This window comes from Tenebrio molitor, chromosome 3, assembly GCF_963966145.1.
Source record: "Tenebrio molitor chromosome 3, icTenMoli1.1, whole genome shotgun sequence".
Taxonomy (NCBI): Eukaryota; Metazoa; Arthropoda; class Insecta; order Coleoptera; family Tenebrionidae; genus Tenebrio; species Tenebrio molitor.
The window spans coordinates 7,874,652-7,896,907 of record NC_091048.1 but is presented as its reverse complement, the minus strand read 5'-3'; the positions used below and the strand labels follow the sequence as shown (position 1 = coordinate 7,896,907).

Sequence of the window (22,256 nt, the reverse complement as noted above, 5' to 3'; positions counted from 1 at the left end):
GTGCTTTTATATGGGATTTAATCGCATTTTGCATCATGTCAAAGGTGATTTACCCTTGTTTATTGTAATTAATTGATTAGCGATTGTTGTACAAATAACTTGTTTTTAACACTTTGGAATAATTGTAGGAAGGTTCAAAGTGGTATCTCATCCTCACGATATAAACAACAATTAAAAAGTCTAACAGAGTTATCTAATAATAATTTCAACTAATGGCAAGGGCATTTTTTCGGAAGGTGAACGCATGTTTTGGCTGTCGCACATTTCATTGATAAACAAATATAAAATTAGCTTTATTAATTTTTTTTAAACTCTATCCCCACTAATGGTGTTTCATTGCTTTTATCTTATTTTAACTTTATATTGTAGGACAAATACTTAACGAAAAATTACATTTGTAATGAGAGAATAAATTGGAAACATAATAGTTATTTGTAGGTGCAACTAGTTATGAAAATCATACTTTTTTTCATGAATTTGCAGTTTGATTAACGAGGCCGTAGCCCGAGTTAATCAAGCAAATTAGTGAAAAAAAGACTTTCATAACGTGTTGTTCCAATAATTTTTTGGATATTGTTTAAGTTGAGAAATTTGGCCTAAAAGGATTTATGCAAAATAAATAAAAAAAAGTAGGTATGCTTTGGCAATAATCTCCAAGGGGATGGAATAAAATGATGAAAAAAAGTGCTACTTTCATTACGATTTTTCCTTAAAAAAAGTTGTTACTTTCATTACGATTTGCAAAAAAAATACATATTTGAGAATTTATTTTTTAGCGCAGCGACTTCACTCAAAACGAATTTTTTGTAAAATTTTGGACAGAAAAATATCACGCATCCGATACTATTTTTACAATTATTTAATTGAGTGATTATGAAAAAAATCCAAAAATAAAAAGATATGGATTTTATTTACATCTTTCAAAACTGATAAGTTGTTGTTGCATGTGTAAAAAATATGTAGAAATTTTTTCGTTTTCCTTTGATTTCCTGCTCTTAAACAAAATATGTATTTTCAATTGCCTTAACCGCGTGGTTAGCAACCCATTCCGTCTGCAAACGTTAGATCTAATCTAATTATGTAATTACCATGACTTCATGACACATTTTTAATCGGGAACATTTATCAGCGCTCTTAGAGTCAATAACCGAATGCTTGTGATAATTATAACAGATTAATGACCATAAAAAAATAATAAGATTCGTCTGGTTTCGATTGCCACCAGTGCAGGCTGATGAAATTTCTTGAGTGATTTTCATTAGACTCGACTCAACACTTCATCGTGTGCAGTATTTTTTTAACGGTGATAATAGTATCATTACTGATATTTTTTGGTGTGGCACTTTGTACTTTTGTATTTTTTTTTATCATAAAATGAGCTATCGCTTCGATTAAGACAGAAATAGAAAATTTTTGGCAGCTTGTTTTCAAGTGACACTTCGCAAACAATTTTAAGCAACGTGATGTAAAATGCCCCTTTCGCGCAAATGTCTTGGCATTTTTTCTTTACATTGTGTTCCGTAGATTGTTGACCTAAGTCACAACCACCAATTACCAAAAACTTTCATGTAGCTTTTTTAAATTAGTCTTTGTAATAAAATTATAATTAAAACAACTAACGCCATGAAATGTATCATCATTCAAGACGAAACAGATATAATTAATATAAAGATACAGAGTGTCCCAAAAATGGCGTACTAACGGTGCACTACGGTGTAGAAGAGACTACCGTAAACGTCAGAAAAATGTTTAAAAAATTCTATTGGACTTAATTGCTGATTTGGCGGTCCTTGAAAGTAGCACTTAACAGGAAAATTATTTTGAAATATATGTATTAAATTGTCATGACAGCCACCTCTAATCGTACATATTATCACAAAGTACAAGATTACTCACTACCAATATCTAATCCTGCACAATAGTGAATTTAGAAGCTTTGGAAATCGAAAAAAATATTTTAAATCCACTACGGTAACACTGCAAGGTAATGATGTACGAGTACATCTTTGTTTACATTTTATTACCGTTAATAATAAAAATAATAATAATTAATTTTTTTGTCTAAAAATGTTTTCCATATTTTTTTCGTGTACATTTAAACATCCTGGATACGGTAGTAAGTAGTTAGTACGCCATTTTTGGGACACCTGTATAATATAAAGATATAATAACTTAACATTATTGATTTATAGTAAACAATGTCTGCTGTAAAGAATGACACAATATTTTTATTTTCATTTAAAAAAAATGACTTGTTTGATTTGTTGTTTCGATAAGCGATGTAGTTAACATTATAAAATACAAAATTAATAGTACATAGTTTATTTAACGAGTTTGTGTGTAAATTGGGCTTTTTTGACATGAGTGGGCCAGTTTAAAACGCGAGTGAAACGAGAGTTTTAAAGGCCCACGAAGGACCTTCTGCAACGAATCTTTTATACTATTTTTTCTATTTTGCCGCTTTATACCATTTTATAAATAAAAAAATAAAAATTTTAAATGTAGGGAATTTTGCGGTGGTTGGTGACATTTTTTATGTGGCATAATTTTAGCCGGCTGTGAAAAAAATTAATTTAAAACGCGGATTTTTTTTTATTTTCGCATTTGATGTTTGAAAATGAATGCTGAAGAAAGTTTATCACTAACGCCGCCGCAAATTAGGCAAACTGCACAAAACAAAAATTAAACGTTTTGTTCATTGTTATTTATTAATTTGCTTCGTTCTCTGCGAGATTTATTTTTTGACGTCTGTCAGTTGACACTTCACGCGACCAACATCAATACAGTAAATTTTACTAGTCTAATCTAACACCCCAACGACCTATTAAAGCACTCAAATGACGTCATTTGGGTGCTAGAATAGACTTATCCTAAACGCAAAATAGAAAAAACCAATTTTGGTTTAGTAATCTCAAATACAAATAAACTCATAGGGCCGTATCGCGACACCGTTATTAAAGTTGCCGATAACTAGAGTTGTGATTAAAATAAACATAAAACGATATAGATTTATGCAATTATAACGTGCCAGAAAGAGATGAATGCGTCGCCATCGCCATTAAATGATTAAATTTAATAAGGGTGTCGTGATACGGCCCATAGTTTTTAAATACTTTAAATGCTTGATAATATTTGTCAGCTATGGAACTAAAAATTAGACAAAAAAAGGAAGAAGAAGGAGAAATAATCATTTAGTTTGTATTGATTCACAAGGAAAAATAAACCATCATGTTATGGTCATGTTAATTAAACCAAGTTAATAACTTGTGATAAGATTACCATCTAGGAAACAAAATTAAGCCAGTTACTAAATATTTTCACGTTATTATACATAATATACATACTCGTATTACAATAACAAGTTCTAAAAATAGTAGTTTATTTAACGAGTTCATGTGTAAATTGGGGCTTTTTTGGAATGAGTGGACCAGTTTAAAACGCGAGTGAAACGAGTGTTTTAAAGGCCCACGAGTTCGTGTGTAAATTGGGCCTTTTTTGGCATTAGTGGGCCCACGGGTTACTCGCGTTTTAAACTGGCCCACTCATGCCAAAAAAGGCCCAATTTACACACGAACGAGTTGAATACAACGTTTGTTTGTTTGACGAGGCCCTTAAAGGCTCCCAATCGCTTAAAATCTTTAAAATTAGCTTGTCATTTCGTTTTGAGAAGTTGTTGTTACATTTACTAAAATCCGTTCACACAGGAGAAAATTCTCAAATTCTGACAGTGTCGAGCAAAAAAGTTTTTTTTGTGTTGTAAATGATTGAGAAATTATAGTATATTAAAAGACAAGTTTCATAAGACCAGTCTTGAAACACGAATTCAAGATTAAAAAACGAGTGGCGTAGCCACGAGTTATTTTAAAGAATGAGTGCTTCAAGGTCTTATGAAACGAGTTTTTTATACTATTTTTTGTAATTTGCCTCCATTTTGATTCTCTAATAGACATATTAACGAACGCGATGTCATCATCTGGGATGTCCTTATAACCATTATTTCACGGAACATTTTACGAAAATTTTTAGGTTGGCAAAGCTTGATCCGTCATGCGTGTCAGTTTAAATTACAAAATGTGCAAAGAATTATTTATCAGGATTTATCAGGCAACAAATTCGCGACCGTATTTTTGGCAATTTCACGTATTTCAGCGGGCGTACATGAAAGATCATCTTCCATATTCTTGTTTTGTGACAGAATTTGGATAAAACAAAAGGCGACTTTGAAGACTTGATCAAATTTTCACTTTTAAAATTAAGACATTACCAACCGCCACAAAAATCCCTAAATCGAGGAAAGTAAACATTTTTGTTTAAAAACGGCTTAAAAGGGCAAATTACAAAAAATTAATTATAGGTGTTGTTCGTTATACAGGGTGTCCCCAAAAAAGAAGACGAGTCCATAACTCCGTTATTTATCGGAAGATTTTAATTATCTGTACACCAAATTAAATGATTGTTAATAGGCTACAAAATGGCCTAATAAATTCAAGTATAGCCCCATGGACTTCAAGGGTAAACTGTCAAAAAAAAATTTTCAAATGGGATTACATATTTTTTTTTTAGTAATTCTGATAGAGATTTTTATTCTGAAAATAACAGTGTATCACAAGTATACACTTAAATACCAAAAATTCACAAAAAAAAGGTAAAAAAACGCTACTATCGTCTGTGTTCCATTTTGCGCTAAACATTGGGGGCATATCTGCGCAATCCCACATATTATTATTTGTCATTTGTTTTTCTAGCTACCTTAATTTGGTTATTACATTGTAACGCAATGCATTTTGATAGCTTTTCGCTTGGTGCTCGTCATTTGTTTCAAAAGTTAGTGTTATTTTTTTTATGTCAAGTTATACTTGTGATACATTGTTGTTTTTAAAATCTCTATCAGAATTACTAAAAAAAAGTATGTAATCCCATTTGAAAAAAAATATTTTGACAGTTTAGTCTTGAAGCCCTTGGAACTATACGTCAATTTATTAAGCCGTTTTGTAGCCTATTAAAAACCATTTAATTTGGTGTATATATAATTAAAATCCTCCGATAAATAAGGGAGTTATGGACTCGTCTTTTTTTTTGGGGACACTCTGTATAACTTGAAATAACAAAATATGTACAACTTTTGGAGATGTGATTTATCCAAAATATTGTGTCAGCAACGATTAATATTAGTTCTTGTTTCATTCAATTTCTCGTACAAAGACGATTTTTAAATTCTTTGTTATCATTTGGCTAGTTAACACACAACAATGTTACAGTATTATGGAGGAAATTTTTTGACTGAATTATAATAATATTGTTTTCTTCAGTAAATCTCTTCATTCCGACTTGATTAAAAAAAATAAAACAATGTCTGCGATAAATTCTTACAATAAATGCATCATAAATATTCAACAAAGTCTGCCGTAAATCAGAAGATCGTTTTTGACAAATATGTAAACAGAATAGTTTTCCACTGACGAAAGAGAAAATTTTTTGTAACTGGTGTACATGCAAGCATGTAGTGTATTTTTTTACAATATGATATGCAGATTTTCACAGACACTGGAGGTTTTCCATAACTTAGACTTATCAGTCCTGATTTATCTTTTAATTTAATACATCATTTTAACGAGTCATTATAAGTTTTTTCCTGTATTAATTAGTTAAATACAGAAGATAATTTTTTTGTGACATGTTACATAAAATTCCATTTTCACTAAAATTGGACGTTAATATCATTTATTATTAAAATAATTAATGAATTAAGTATAAATAATATTTATTTTGAGGGCATCAGTGTCATGTTGTCGTTAATGTGTGCTTATAATGAAGTGGTCAGTTCTGAACAGTAGTAGCCGTAGTAGTAACAATAAGATAAGAGAGTTAACAACAACAATTATTTATTAATTATATTTTTACACGGTCTGCTTAATGGGAAAGTGAACGAAAAATGATTTGTAGGTATTTACCAATATATTATTGCAAAGTGTACAAAAGCGAAGAACTAATTAGTTCTTTAATAATTTTGACCATACTAATAATAATAATAATAACAATACTAAATTAAAATCCGAGCCTATTCAAATTAAACGGGGAATTTATCAAGGAGATTCTTTAAGTCCTTTATGGTTTTGTCTAGCCATTAATCCTTTGACAAATCTATTAAATAGCACTGGATATGGTTTCAATATTAGACTTAATAATACCACACTATCCAAATTAAATCACCTTCTTTATATGGATGACATAAAACTTTATGCATCAAAAAAGAATCACATTTTATCTTTACTAACAATAACTGAAAATTTCTCAAATGATATTGGCATGAGTTTTGGTATTGATAAGTGTAAAACGCAATCAATATGATCAATCATTACGAAAATTTAGAATATATAACTAAAGAAGGAGAAATCATTAAAAATTTAAATAAAGGAGAATTTTATAAATATTTAGGTATTAATCAATCAAATCATATTCAACATTCAATTATAAAAGAAAATTTAGAAAAACAATTTTATTTAAGAATTAAATCTATTTTAAAATCAAAATTAAACGGTAATAATTTAATTAAAGCAGTTAATACATATGCTGTTCCATTGTTGACCTATTCTTTTGGTGTTATAAAATGGTCCAAAACTAGTTTACAGAATATAAATATTCAAACTAGAGTTCTCTTTACAAAATTTTGTAAACATCACCCCAAATCTGCTATTGAAAGATTTAATTTACCACGCGAAAATGGTGGTAGGGGTTTTTCAAATCTAGAAATTCTACAACACAATCAAATTGCTTCACTAAATAGTTATTTTTATATTAAGTGCGTGAAGAGAGTGTTTTTTGTGCATGAAAAGGTCTTTTACGCCGAGACGAAGGTCGAGGCAGTATAAGCCTTTGAATGCACAAAAACATCTTCACGCACGAAATATAAACAATATTTTTTCTATAATTGATTCAAAAAATTGAAATTAAAAATTCAAATTTTTGAAGGAACTCTGAAGTTTCAATGCAGTGACCATGTTGCTAGGTAACTAATAAAATACAGTGCGTGAAGTGAAACACAGAAATAGTCGTGTTATTTTCTCAATAGAGCTCGTGATAACACTTTTTTTAATGCTTTGGTTTCAGCGGATAAAGGTTACACACCTTTAAATTTAAGCGATAAAATAATTTCAGATATTGTTGAGCCCAATATACCTGACACTATAGCAAATATAAAACAAAAGTCTTTACATGGGAGATATTTTAAAGAACTAGAACAACCAGAAATTAATATTCAAGCTTCTCATGCATGGCTTAAAAAATCAAATATTCATCCTGAGACTGAGGGTTTTATATTTGCAATACAAGATCGTGCTATAAATACAAGAAATTATAAAAAACACATATGCGGTTTACAATCGATCATTGATAAATGTAGGATTTGCGGAACTGAAGGGGAAACCATTGAACACATCATTTCTTCTTGCACCGTTTTGGCTCAAAGCGAATATAAAAAACGTCATGATATATTCGCAAAAATTATACACATGAATTTAGCAGTTAAATTCAACTTATTAAAGGATACACAACCACATTATATTTATAAACCCGAAAGTTGTTTGGAAAATGACAATTACCTACAAATTATATTTTGATCGTACAGTTTTAACCGACATTCACATTCAGCATAACAGACCAGACATTATTATTTTAAATAAACAACAAAAGCAAGCATATCTTTTAGATATAGCTGTTCCAAATTCACACAATATAACACAGACATATAATACAAAAATTAATAAATATTTAGAACTATCCGTTGCTGAGAAATCTTTGGTGTTTAGAAAAAATTTCGATTTTACCATTTATAATTTCAGCAACAGGAATAGTACCGCAATCTCTTTTTAAAAATTTAAAAATTTTGGACTTAGAGAACACATTGGTGGTTGAAATTCAAAAAGGTATATTATTATACTCATGTCACATCGTGAGGAAATTCCTTAACATTGACACAGAACATAAAACACAAAAAAGTCAAAATGTGGAGGCGAGACGCCGGTAATTATGTTGATAAGCACTGCACTATTACTTGATAGTATTATCCGTAATAGTGTATGTACTCCGGCAAAATTGCCGTGCCGCCGGGTGGAGGTGGGATACGAAGTTTGCTACAAAGGTTGAATGGTGTTCAAAACATTTCATCAAAAAGACAAAAATACATAAATATACAGACTGTTTCTTAAAGAACGCCGTAGCTTCGTTATTTATCGTCCGATTTTAATAAACAAAAGAAGCCATACAATGTTTAAAAAAACACTACAAAACGGATTTATTTTTTATTTTTCCAACATTAACTGTTATGTCAAATAAGTGTTACTTTGTTTTTTTAAACGGAAACATATTTCCATATTTATTTTTATTCTGGTAGAGAATTTTTTTCTGATTTCAATGATGTCTAACACGTTGATTTTTGTACAATAAAAATTCAAGAAAATAAATAAAAAATTACAGTGTGGAATAAAATGATTTACATCTAGTTACCTTTGGAATTTTTGCACATGTAAATTTTCCTGTACCGCTCTACTTTTTTTTGAAGTGCCGAACTATTAGTTCTGTCAATAAATGTCATCAATCGAATTGACAATTGTTACAATTTACTAAATTGAATTAACAAACGTTGGTGGCCACTTTCAACACTAGCTGTGACTTGCTTTTGTTAGCTCCTTTTTAATTTCAATCTCTACTTTGCATTCATATCATCCCTTCGCAGTAAATCACATTTGGAATTTTGGAATATTTTGAGGTTAGGCTTTCTTTTTTTTTTGTAGAGCGGCATTTCGTATTTTTACAAGGGTAATGCAAAGGTAACTAGATGTAAATCATTTTATTCCACACTATATTACGTTACATGTTACGATGTTTTATTATTAAAAAAACTCAAGCGCGCCGTGGAAAACAATAACAATGTCAAAGGTTCTGGAACTTCCCTGTTAGGAAAACGGTTAGGGTAAAGACGCATAGACTTGCCGCCTCTTCTGGATTTGTATACATATTGACATTTGACAACTTACACGTGTCACTTTGCAGTTTTCGTTGTTTATTGTTGTTTTTTTTTGTCACCTTTCAATAAAATTTTCATTGAATCAATTAATTAAAATTAATTAAACTACGTGTTTAAAGGTTTAGCATTTGAAACCTTAGGCCCTTGGTGCAAAGAAGCCATCGATTTCATTAATGTCATCGGAAACCGACTTATCGCGGAATCAGGCGATTCAAAATCAAAGAAATTCCTTTTCGAGAGGATTTCCCTTGCCATTCAACGTGGAAACGCTGCAAGCATTCGGGGCACTTTTCCAGATTCCGCAATATTATCGGAAATTTTTGTATTATAAAACAAAGATTTTTATGTAATTATGTTATAATATAATTTATTTATTTTTAGTTCAATAATTAAAATTCTTAATGAATTAATTAGTGAATAGACGAAATTTGTTGCGGGGTTTAAATTTAATCATTTGTGAGGATTTTTTTACTTTAAATTACGATAATAATTTACGCAACCAATCAGTTATAATACAACGAGTAGTCATGGATTGTCGAATATTTTTGTGGTGGTATCACGAATGGTCATTGGGTCATATGCATAAACCATTAGCAAATGCTTTTACTTGTATTAGTGAACGATAGAAATACATGGACTCTATTAGATAGAAAAAGACAAATATACAGGGTGATTCTGAAATAAGTTTGGAAAAAAAATGTGGAGTATCCTTGACACAAAATAATTCTGCGTAAATGACTTTTGCAGGTGAAATCAAAAGGATTGAAATTACTCTTTATCTTTGTATTTCCAACGCCTATGAATAGGGAAAATTTGTCCGAATTTGTTCACTTCATTAGCAACCATTGTTAATCAACTCCATAATAAAGTCGTAGGTGCAAGCACACTGCTTTGTAAATGTTTCTATGGAAATGATCGAGAGGAGTAAGCTTGCGTTTGTGACCGACGGGCACCTTTGATTATTATTGTTGCTAAACTATCAAGATAATCAGGTACACCTTTAACTCAGCAGCGTACTAGCAATTTTGACCAAATTTTCAATCATTTGTATCTCGAAAACGAAAAAACTTTTATAAGAAACATTTTTTGTCAATGACTTCTTCTCATCACCACCAATTACCGGTTTTTTTCCAAACTTATTTCAGAATCACCCTGTATAGTATAAGCAAATGCTTATTCTTATGTATACTACCCATTCGCTTTATGAACACCATGAGTACGCACTACGCAGACAATAAATGTGAATCATACGAGTGCCAAAATAACCAATTCTTGCTCGTTGCATATTGTACTTTTTTACAACGTACAAATTTTCAGTATCAAAATGAATTCATTTATTACTCCTTTTTAGTATAAAAAAGTGTAGACTCAGAAATTATGACGTTTAAAAATAATTATGACAGATGAACGTTGTTCTGTATTATATCAATTAGCAGGTAGTTTAGAAGTATGAGTATACCTAGTGGTCTGCCTAATAACCGAATTTTACACGTTTTGTTGGAACGTTTATTTATTTTTTTCCTTCCAGTAAAATGTGTTTTTTCAGAAACTGAGACAGGCAGTCCCATGGAGCATGAGATACGTTCTGAATCCAATGCACTTTTTAGATCCGCTCAAAGTGAAAAGCTGAGCAAAAATAACGGAAGTTGGTGAAAAACGTTATCAATTTTTTTTAAGAATGAAACGATTTTTCAAAAAACTGAGACCGTCGCCCCATGAGATAACGTTAATATTTAACAAAAAATATAGTCACCATAGCTTCAAACATAAAACTGTGGAAAAATAACGGAAGTCCGTTTAGCGATCTTTACCATTGCTTAGCCAACCACTAGGCAACAGCATTCTCGATGTCGTTATTTTCATTTGCACATTGGTTGGCATAACCAACAGTGCGGGAAAAATATTCTCGTACAATTGTGTATAGCAACCAAAAATACTAGGTAATTTACTACATTATATGTTTGTTTAAGTGGCATATTTAATATTAGGAGTAGAAAAACAATGTTATAATTGGATTTGGAATAAAATCATTATCGCACTGTCCTGTTGGATACTACAGGTCAAAGACCTATTTACGGTTAAACTAGACAGTACACCCATATTGCTTTGACCTTATTTTTATCTTTGAATGATAGCTTGAGTCTACACCATATTGGCAATTTGGTTTTTTAAGAAAAACGAAGGGATATTTTTCTCTGTTCGTAATTATTCTAAGAAGCTGAATTTTAGAGAAGGATGTAAAGATTTTTTAAAGTCATATTTCTCATATCTAATTATTTGAATTAATAAAAATGTTATTTAGGCAATTTGTTATACATTCTTCTCTTCTCAAGTTCTTGATTAGTTTCAGCTCCATTATTTAGGGTCAGCAGGGAGCTGGTAACTGCCACAAACAATTCAGCTAGCGTTTTCTGTTTATTTATATTTCTTATTTGTCAAAACTATAACTTATTTTTACAGTGTTTTTAGTGTCTATTGATTGTTTCATAATATACATTTTTCAAAAATGACTGTCAGTCGAATAGACTTTTTTTTAAACCATTCAATTTTGGTGTATTATCCTAAATGCAGTCGTTGGTAGAAGGGTGTCCAGTTATGTGTCAATTATTAAAAGAAGAATTGATGAAGAAAAAATTGAAAATTAAATTATTAAAGTTCGGATTTTTATGCACAAAAAATGGTTCAAATATTCACATAAATATGTCACGTTTTTCCTAGAAATATGTCAAATATATGCTTCCTCTCTACCATTTATGTATTTAATGTTTTTTATTTCGATGGTACTTCGGTAATTGGAAATCAAGGAAAAAGTAGTAAAACAACAAAATGTAATTAAAACATACCATTTGCACATAAAAACAATAGATTATTAGATAATCTTTACGTAATATAATAATAACTAAACCTAAGTACCATGGGTATCACTCAAAAACTGTTCAGTTTCACAATCAGATTTGCTTAACTTATTATTATACCAGTTAATAATTAAATGTTTTTCTAAATGTTGAACACTCAATTTTTGCCTTCTCCCGTGGGATAAATGAAACTTATCCCACTCATTTGAGTGGAATAAGGAACTTCATTACCGGACGCATTTCATTACTCCACTCAGTGGGATAAATGAGCTTCATTACCCCACTCAGTGGGATAAGTAAGTTATTATTCAACTGAGTGGTGTAATGAAACTGGCGGAAATAAATAAGATTTACCTTTTTTCTTTAAATTCGGGGCGGTCTTAGATAAAATGTTGTACATAACACGTGGTCTAAAGCATATTACAGCAAACTCGTGTGATTACAGATGAACTCGGGCTAACGCCCTCGTCATCTGCACTCTTCACACTCGAATCCTGTAATATTGCTTTTATCCCACTAATTGTGTAAATAACTATTATATGATGAAAACGTTTTTTTGAATGACGAAATTTGTTCCGGATCTAAATCATTGTTATCTTTATCAGTGGCATCTAATGATAAAATGTTTGATATTCCCTTTGCTAAAACACTACTAAATTTATATAGAATGATTTTACCAACTGGAACCTTTTTCAATTAATTTTCGCAATGTCTTACAACAGAAATTGATTCGCATAAAGATCTGTCTCTAATTTTTTAATTAAGCTACTTAAAAAACCATAAATTGTTTGAATAATCTCAAAATCTGTTAAACAGTAGGTACGAAGCTACGTAATTTTTGGAACAGTTATAAAAATAAAATACCGTTAGAAAAATGTAAATAAGAAAGAAACTCCGGCCGATAACAAGTAAGTAAAGGTGGTTAAAAGGGTTCAAAGGCTTTTACTCTAAATCCGACACAACTGCAGGTAAAGTAGCTCGTTTACCTACAATGGACCATCTGCTTGTAAAATATAATTCTTCTTGTAAATGAACAGAATTCATAGAAACTAAAATAAGTAGCATTTCTTATCTTGTCAGTGGGAAAAATTCCAGTGAACACTGTCGGCGACCGTAATAAACTAAAGAATTGGTCAAAAATATACGATTTTATGTCGGAAAAGAAGAAAATATTCGCTTTATCCACAAAAACTAAAAATATGTACTAAAACCATATTTTATGCAAAATATGTTTTTTTTTTTTGTTGTTAATCTCATTATTTCAGTGTAGAATGGATATATGTATTCAATATATAGGCTTGATATTCCTAATAACAAAAAAGATGTTTTTTACATAAAATCCGAACCTTATAAATTATTAAGATCTTACGTATTATTTCGAAGACTACAAAAATTTACTTATACATAGTGTCAGAGGACAATAATTTTCAATTTTTACTGGAACGTGTTAGCATGGGTATTCCGTGTTGCAAATAAGCAGGTAGTTTAGAAGTATGAGTATACCTAGTGGTCTGCCTAATAACCGAATTTTACACGTTTTGTTGGAACGTTTATTTATTTTTTTCCTTCCAGTAAAATTTGTTTTTCCAGAAACTGAGACAGGCAGTCCCATGGGGCATGAGATACGTTCTGAATCCAATGCACTTTTTAGATTGCATCAAAGTGAAAAGGGCCCTTAAAACACTAACATAAATAAATACACATTTATACACAATTTATAACAAATATACATGGCAACGAAACAACAACAATTGACAATTTCTGTATCAACGACTAATAACACAGATTACTTTGGAAAAGGTATTTCAATTTGCTTTTTTTTTGTTATAATTTTCAGATTTTAGTGCAGGTATAATAAAAAATAGCGTATGATACACGTTTATAAGGGCCTTTAAAGCACTTGCGACGTTAAAAGCACGTCGCGCGTGCTTTAAAGGCTTCCTTATAAACTTGTATCATAATATACTATTAAACAATGTTATAATTGGATTTGGAATAAAATCATTATCGCTCTGTCCTGTTGGATACTACAGGTCAAAGACCTATTTACGGTTAAACTAGACAGTACACCCATATTGCTTTCACCTTATTTTTATCTTTGAATTTTGGCAATTTTGTTTCTTAAGAAAAACGAAGGGATATTTTTCTCTGTTCGTAATTATTCTAAGAAGCTGAATTTTAGAGAAGGATGTAAAGATTTTTTAAAGTCATATTTCTCAAAGCTAATTATTTGAATTAATAAAAATGTTATTTAGGCAATTTATTATACATTCTTCTCTTCTCAAGTTCTTGATTAGTTTCAGCTCCATTATTTAGGGTCAGCAGGGAGCTGGTAACTGCCACAAACAATTCAGCTAGCGTTTTCTGTTTATTTATATTTCTTATTTGTCAAAACTATAACTATATTTTTACAGTGTTTTAATGTCTATTGATTGTTTCATAATATAAATTTTTGAAAAATGACTGTCAGTCGAATAGACTTTTCTTTAAACCATTCAATTTTGGTGTATTACCCTAAATGCAGTCGTTGGTAGAAGGGTGTCCAGTTATGTGTCAGTTATTAAAAGAAGAATTGATGAAGAAAAAATTGAAAACTATACTCCATTTATTATAAATGTGCATCGTAGGCGGCTATGGAAAGCTGATTTTAGTTTGGCGACCCTGGCTAAAGGCCCGCATCTAGTGCTTTGTTTTCTTATGGTTGCCAACAATGTCAACGCGCCAACGGCCAACCGTTCAGCGTTCTTTCAAAACTTCATCACACTTCGTATCTGAAAGTTGTTGTTCTTTGTGAGTTTCTGAGTTTTCTTCTGCATACGTGACAGAAAATAAATATAATACAATATACCGGGTAACTGACGAAAAACATTTGACGCTGTATCTAACTTATTCTTTATCCGATTTAAATAAATGACACCTCAAGCGTTTTTATAAAAAAAATTAAGAAGTATATAGTAAACTTTTTTCAATCTGTCTCTATTAGAGGTAAATCCTGTTGTAACGAGGCAAAGCGTCATCCAGTTAAAATTATTCATTGTTCCCAGAATTGTAATGATTCTTTACATTGATTTGACGTCAGGCAGTGCTAGCAAAAAATGATCTAAAAATGTCCGTGATGCATTTCCAGACGCTTACGTTGCTGTGCCACCCAACTAATGTAAATCGAGACCACCACTGTAGGTACTATATTTTAATTCAGATTTTGCCTCATACCAACAATGGCAATGAGCATAAAGTAACCTTCTAGTTAATAACAAGAGGTAAAAAAAGTTATTTTCATCCTGCGTGTTCGGCCATTGGAACATTAGGTGCTTTCCGCATAATAGTGCCAATTCAGCACATAGATTATTCCATGGAGAACCATAACATGAATAGTGGTTAAAATGATTATTGAAACTAATTGTTATTTTGTAAATTTTTTTTATATATTTTTTTCAACTCCCGACCGTGATTTTGTTGATAGATTTATAAGTGTAGCAACGATCGTTGATGGCAATTTACTGGAAGCAATTTTCTTCTAGGAAATTCCCATATACAAAGCTATCATTTTCGAATTCGAGACGAAGAAATTGTTGACGGAGATCATCCTGTCTAGACTAATAATGTCATTTGTAAAACTTATGAATAATTTAAAAGAAAATTATTTGCGCTACAGTCGCGTATAAATAACAACAGAATGAACAATGGTTATACACTTTGCACATACAAATTAGGTTAATAGGCACAATATCAACCTTTTATTTAGAATTTGCCTTTGAAAGGACGTATCGCACCTAAGTAGAATTTAATTAATTTATAAGTTATTTATTAGGGACACCAATACTAGGTTAGTGCGTCTATCCATATTTTAAAACGACTTTTCAAACACTACTTAACATTTTGGGTCGTTTACGATGGTCTCATTACTAGAGGATTATTTACCTACCCCGTAACAAAAGCTCTCTCTCTTATTTGTTTGATCAAACTGCAAATTCATAAAAAAAGTATGACTTTCATAACGTGTTGTACACACTATTTTTTTTGCATATCGATGTAAGTTGAGAAATTTGGTCTAAAAGGATTTATGAAAAAAAAAAAAAAATAGGTATGCTTTGACAATCATCTCCAAGGAGATGGAATAAAATGATGCAAAAAAGTACTACTTTCACCACGATTTTTCATTTAAAAAAGTCCTACTTTCACTACGATTTTGCGTGTAAAAAGGTGTTCTTCGTTACGGTATGCAAAATAGTTATTTGTACAACTAGTTATGAAAGTCATACTTTTTTCACGAATTTGCATATTGATTAAAGAGGGCGTAGCCCGAGTTTTCATAATTTCATTTAACCAAGTGAATATGACATTTATGTCAAAATGAACGAAACTGCACAGTTAACTATGTTTCACGTCTTTTAAATCAAAAAACAAATATTCACGTTAGCGTTGCAAATGTATTGTGGGTTGCATTTTCAATTCCGTTGCACTCGTGAAATACCCTGTATAAAATAAAAAATAGAGTAAACGAAGTAATGGAAAGAAAAATAGGGCAGTATCAATGCTGATTTCGCAAGAATAGATGGGTGATGGATCAAATGTTTATACTAATGTTTTGCTTGTGATCTTCTTCAGTTTTTCTATATTCTAATTACTTTTCATGTTACAACAATCTTTATTACAACCTGTCATTAATGGACTTACATAACCTCTATTTTTCTATTTGATACCACAATATGCTACAGAGCTGCAAAAATCAAATAAGTAGGTATATTGGAATTCCACAGGACTCTTGATATACGTTCTCGTATTGACACTTTGTATAACTAATTAGTACATTTTCTTATTCTGTTGTTTGCAACACTGCAACCGAATATGTTTTGTTAGTTTATTTGACAGATATCTGACGTAACATTAACAGCGACAAAATGGTAGGTTGAGAGTAAAAATTAATGGCAAAATAAAATTAAACTGTCCTGTACTGCCAACCAGTAATTAGGACTGTAAATCCAACTTCGAAAATATGCCATTCCAATGAAAATATCATGTTGTAATGTGAAAACAATGTCAAATAAATTAATTTGAAATATCCAGGGCTTTAATTTGAAGTGTCAAATACTTGTCAATTATGGAACTGTCAGTGTCAAGCCGTCAACAACCGGAAGTTACTGAAGTTGTACCATTTAAAAAGAAAATTTAATATTACCAACTCAAACAGTCCTTCTTGATCACATACCTATTTTAATTTTTTACAATGATATTTATTTTAGCGTAAATACATTTTATAATATAAATAATAGCAATTATTAGAGAGATATTGCAGCGCCATATAGCGGTTAGCAGTATTTAGAAAGACGTTATTTTGACATCTAAGTGTCAATTTTTAAGACGGTAATAACGATTGCGCTTTACGTAAATTGCGAACGTATACCGCAAGACGTTAACGTTATTTTTGACATTTCTCATATGTCAACAGTTTGACAATTCAAAAAAGTTTGAGTGCGATTTGACAGAAATAAGTTAGAAATAAAGTGATGAACTGCTTCTTCAATATCATCGTCATTTGCACCACCTAAAATTGCAACTTCTAACATTTCGTCTATTTTTGATACTACTTGTCAACTTTGCATCGTCTTTTAATAACGTTAACACCTTGATAAATTGCAATAACTTTAAATCACTATGCTGTTAAACCGTAGCGATATTTCACAGCGCATGCATTTATTAACCTATTACTCAAATAAAGGTTGAATGCAATACCTATCTCTCTAATATGTCATGTTCACGAACGTGGATTATACCCGTCCCATGTGGAATTAATCCAGCTGTAGGGAGGCAGCATCATGAGAGTCAAGGGCATTTTTTCCCATATACTCCCTAGACTGATAATACGAAAAGTAGTATCAATAAATAATAAATCGGAAAGTAGCATCAACGTTGTGCGTGGCGTGGCGAAAATTATGTAAACCATGAACTATCTGATTATATAGCCTGTAATCAAAATACACGGAAGTATTTAAACACGTAAGTACTGAATACTCCCGCATCAATTGAAAAATATGCGTTTTTTGAAAAAAGTAAGAATACGTGCACAAACGGCAATTTAGACAATTAGAAATCATGAAAGCAATAGTAAAAAAAAGCGAACTCTCGCTTTTTACACGCTTCACATCATAAAGAGTAGAAGTGAGTCTTTTTGTGCCAACCCCAGAGATTGAAGACCGAAACGCAGTTGAGGTCGGCAACTGGGCGAAGCACAAAAAGACTCACTTCTACTCTTTATGTCTCTCATTGTCGCATCCCAAGCGCTGGTCAGACATAACCCACAATAATAATTCATAATTCTTCCTCTAGGGAACCTTTATAGCCAGATACTGTTCATTATGAGCATCATGTAGCAATCATACACTTTTCTGGACTTTGGTGGGACTAGATCCTACATAGTTTACCGCGATCTGCGTCAATTATTCTGTTCTTCTCTAGGCGCGGAATGCATTTCGTTTCAAACGGCATCGATTCCAATCGCTAAATATAACAAAAATTATCAAAACGTGAATAACAAACGATTACAAATTACAGCTGTTTACTTTTTAATACTGAATGGTTATTTTTTAATTTTGACATCATCCACGCCGTGGACACGCCCACAACGGGTCACAACGGGCGGCTCGTGATAGGCCATAGGGGAAGCGGTTAAATATTGGGTAATAATAATAATTCGTTATTTCGCTTTTTAGAGGCTTTTCTTTAAGTCTAAATTGCCATACCATTTGGGCACTTATTCTTACGTTTTTCCATTGACGGGGAAGTATTCAGTACTTACGTGTTTAAAGATTTCTGTGTATTTTGATTACAGGCTGTGTATTCTCCAAATTAAAGTCACATTGTTCAAGTGTACTACAATGTGGTGCACAGTTTACGAAATAAAATCGTAGAATTTTCTACCTATTTATTCTTGTTTCTTTCTATTTTTCCTTGCATCATTCTTTCTGTACCAATTACATTTGTAATTTGTTATAAACTTAAACATTGATTTCATCAACCAATAGAAAATTACAAAAGTAATTATAACGAAACAGCCAATATCTAGCATGTACAATTCGAACCAATAAAGTTTCAAAGTTGGACCTTCAAAACGAAATCCTTTGTGCCGAATCGTATGTTCAATCCAGTACATTGCCAGATCCAGTGGTTGCACAACCCTGTCCCTCATTAAACTGGACAACTCTTTCGCATTTTTGGTAAATCTGAAATAACACAATTCAAATTCATCCAACTGACAAGTGAAAGAAATTAACCTTGGATCATAAATTGTTTCGTTGATTGCAGAAAATAGCGTTTCTTCTGTTAACTCTTGCCAAGACAACACGTTAGCAATTCCGACGCTATTTGCTCGTGCCATGTTCATTTTCTGGTCGGCATAAACCGGGACACCGACCATTGGGACTCCATTAAAGATCGCCTCAGTAGTTCCCAACAGACCGCCATGGGTTATGAACAACTTCACGTTAGGATGAGCCAAGATGTCTCTCTGTTTCAACCATTTCGAAATATAAACGTTGTCAGGTTTATTGGGCAAATCTGCTTCGAATTTCCACAACACCTTTTGCTCAATTTTTGCAAAAACTTTGAAAATCGCTTGTAAAGTTTCATTCGACAAGTCGGAGCTTCTCAAATTTGAGCCTAAACTGAATAAAATGGCACCTCGACTGGCATTGTCTAGATACTGTTGAATGTCTTTATCTAAAGGGTTTTGAGTCACATGAAATCCTCCAATTTCTACCATGTTATACGTTAGGAGTGTATTTTCGGAAGTAGTCACGTGTGAATTCAAGAGCATTAAACTTGCATTATTAACGATTTGGTCGAAATCGATAGGTTTAGGAAAATATGTTTCCAAATATTGTTTTTGTACAGGGTAGAACATTAAATTGCGGTATAAATAGTCGAAAACTGTGCCAGCTAAATTTCTGATTCTTTGGAAAAATTTCATCTGATTCGTGTAACTTGTGTAACAAATTGCATTAATCGATGGCAACACTGGATTTCCCATGAAATGTTTGTTCCATTCGGTAATACCCATAGAGCTGAACAACACCAATGGAGCGTTGAAATGGGTAGCAAAACCTTTCATTGCATCATTGAAAAATTGTTCGACGATCACTAAATCAAATTTCTCGTCCGAGTGCAACAATTCTTGCACCTCTTTGTTTCTGAGGGTGTTTTCAGTAATAGCATTTCCGTAGGCATAAGTTGTCATAATACTTTTAAACAGATTCACCCTATCCAATGTAAATAAATCAAGACCTGCAATCACAACAAAAAATATCGCTGAGGAGAACCATACATGACTTCCATGTTCTAAAATTATTTTTCAAAATAATTTTTACGGGAATAATTTTAGTAGAATGTATCAGAACGCCTCTATACACCAGTTAGACGGTGTTGTTATAGGTACTAAATATTGAATGTTTAAATTAAATCTCGTGGAGAATGTTTTGAAAATTTTGATATTTTAGAGCCTAAATATATAGGGTATTTTACGGGTGATAATGAGCCCCATGGAATTAAGAATGCAACCCACAATACATTTGCAAAGCAAACCTGGATATGGACACCGACGATATCCAGGTTAACTTTGGAAATGTATTGTGGGCTTCGCTATGACGGGACAACTTCGGTTCGTGATGTCCCAAACCAACGTGTGAGGTTAGGTTGTCGTCGCGAGGGCAGATTGAGCATGGGGAAGGGAAAGAAAGGACACGCTACGGGACCCGACTTGGAATTGCCGTCGTCGCCTTCACGGGGCTTCTCTATGAACCACCCAGTTCGTGGTGTCCTCAACCAACGTAGGGGGCAAAAGCTAAATAATGTCGCGATGGTCCTCCGAAAGACTTTAGTAAATTTCACTTATTTATTTACACCCTTTGTTGGGACCAAACACCACCATACACGATTCCTTGTTAAATAAAATTTGAGTGAAGTATGTTCAATCGTTTTAATTCCATTTTTAAATCCTTCCAACCGCAAGGCCTCTCATGGAACTTAATTAAATTAAACTATGAACAAAACACAACGTAGGATCAATAAATATTTCTTTTCTTTTGTTTCGTATTTGTCCGCCAAAATATCATCCGAGAGATACCTACTACCAGTAGGTACATTCAGTATCTGCCTTATCTCAAACATTTGCTTTTAGAACATGGAAATAACTATACTCAATTTCATATAAATGTGCATCTAAGCAAGCCATGAAAATCTGATTTTCTGTTGGTAGTAAAGTTAAAGCTAGTGACTTTGACTTTCAAAGTTGCTTGCTCTGCGCGAACCCGATTTGACTAATTTTTCAATTTTTGTCCATTTTAACATTGCTGATTTTAAAAGCAATGTTACGTCTTTTTACTGATTAAATTAAAGTAATTCTTATTTGTTTTTGTCTTTGTATTTTTACCAAGTAAAGATTTATTGGACATGACCTTCATGAATGTGACTTTTGTAATGTAACTAAATTAAAGGTGCTTTTACAAATGCACAGCTCACTTGATGCACATTTATATGAAATCAATTATAATAATATTTTTCACAACCACATAATTACCGTCCGTATTTTCGATTACTTCATTCGTGTTGATTGTTTTGTAATTAGGAGGTGCATTTTTGGGAGTGTGCGGGCTGATTACTGTGACTTGGTGTCCTCGACTGACGACTTCATTCATCAAAGCTTCTGCCAGAATAAACTGGCTGTAACCAGGACCAGGGAATACACCTAAAATGTTTGCACATTTTACTCGCAAGACTAATAAGAATAAACTTGCGATAAACAGAAGCAATTTCATCCTAATCACATATTTCACTGACTCGCACTGTCACACTTTTGTTGCAAGTAGTACTTATTCTCCCCTCCATCGAGGACGTGATTAGTTTATTTACATTATTAAAGGTACTGAAACTACATCTGTCTAAAACAGATTAACTTCAGTAATTTTTGTACTAATAACGGGTGCCCAAAAAAAACTATGACTTTTTGATGAAAGAATCCCTTTTTCGTTCTATCTTCTTTGAAAGAAGATAGAACGAAAAAGGGATGATGCCTTCTTTGACAGATGTCAGTTGTGTTTTGTGAGTGTAACGTGTTTTCTGAGTTGAGTTGAGTTTTCTGTGGAATTATAATAAATCAACTGCTTTCACGAGTAAACAACATTCGCTGTTTCTATCTCACCATGGTTTTCACGGTGTTGGAACAACGCACACAATGTTACACAAGAATTTTCATCTTGATCCCTACCGTGTCACAACAGTGCAGGAATTGAAGCCAGCATATTATCCAAGATTACATCTTTGCAATTGGCTTGTCGACAACGTAGTCAATAATGTGAAGTTTTCACAGATTATTATTTTCACCGACG

At 32.0% G+C, this 22,256-nt stretch overlaps 1 protein-coding gene across 1 annotated transcript; it reads right to left on the bottom strand.

Annotated features, from left to right (window-relative positions):
• Nucleotides 1-18,795: 18,795 nt before the first annotated feature.
• On the bottom strand, nt 18,796-21,797 carry LOC138125503 (UDP-glucosyltransferase 2-like). The gene is made up of 3 exons (XM_069040854.1): nt 21,449-21,797; nt 19,149-20,157; nt 18,796-19,097 (listed from the first exon to the last, which is right to left on the bottom strand). Exons 1-3 carry the CDS (start codon nt 21,684-21,686, stop codon nt 18,800-18,802), a joined length of 1,545 nt encoding a protein of 514 aa, XP_068896955.1. The 5' UTR covers nt 21,687-21,797; the 3' UTR covers nt 18,796-18,799.
• Nucleotides 21,798-22,256: the final 459 nt, after the last annotated feature.

Bases quoted from the DNA above. Each gene is read 5' to 3' on its own strand.
- LOC138125503 (XM_069040854.1), bottom strand. From the start codon at position 21,686: ATGAAATTGCTTCTGTTTATCGCAAGTTTATTCTTATTAGTCTTGCGA. The intron at 20,158-21,448 runs GTAATTATGTGG...TTGTGATTGCAG, and splicing joins AGTAATCGAAAATACGGACG to GTCTTGATTTATTTACATTG. The intron at 19,098-19,148 runs GTTAATTTCTTT...GTGTTATTTCAG, and splicing joins GAAACAATTTATGATCCAAG to ATTTACCAAAAATGCGAAAG.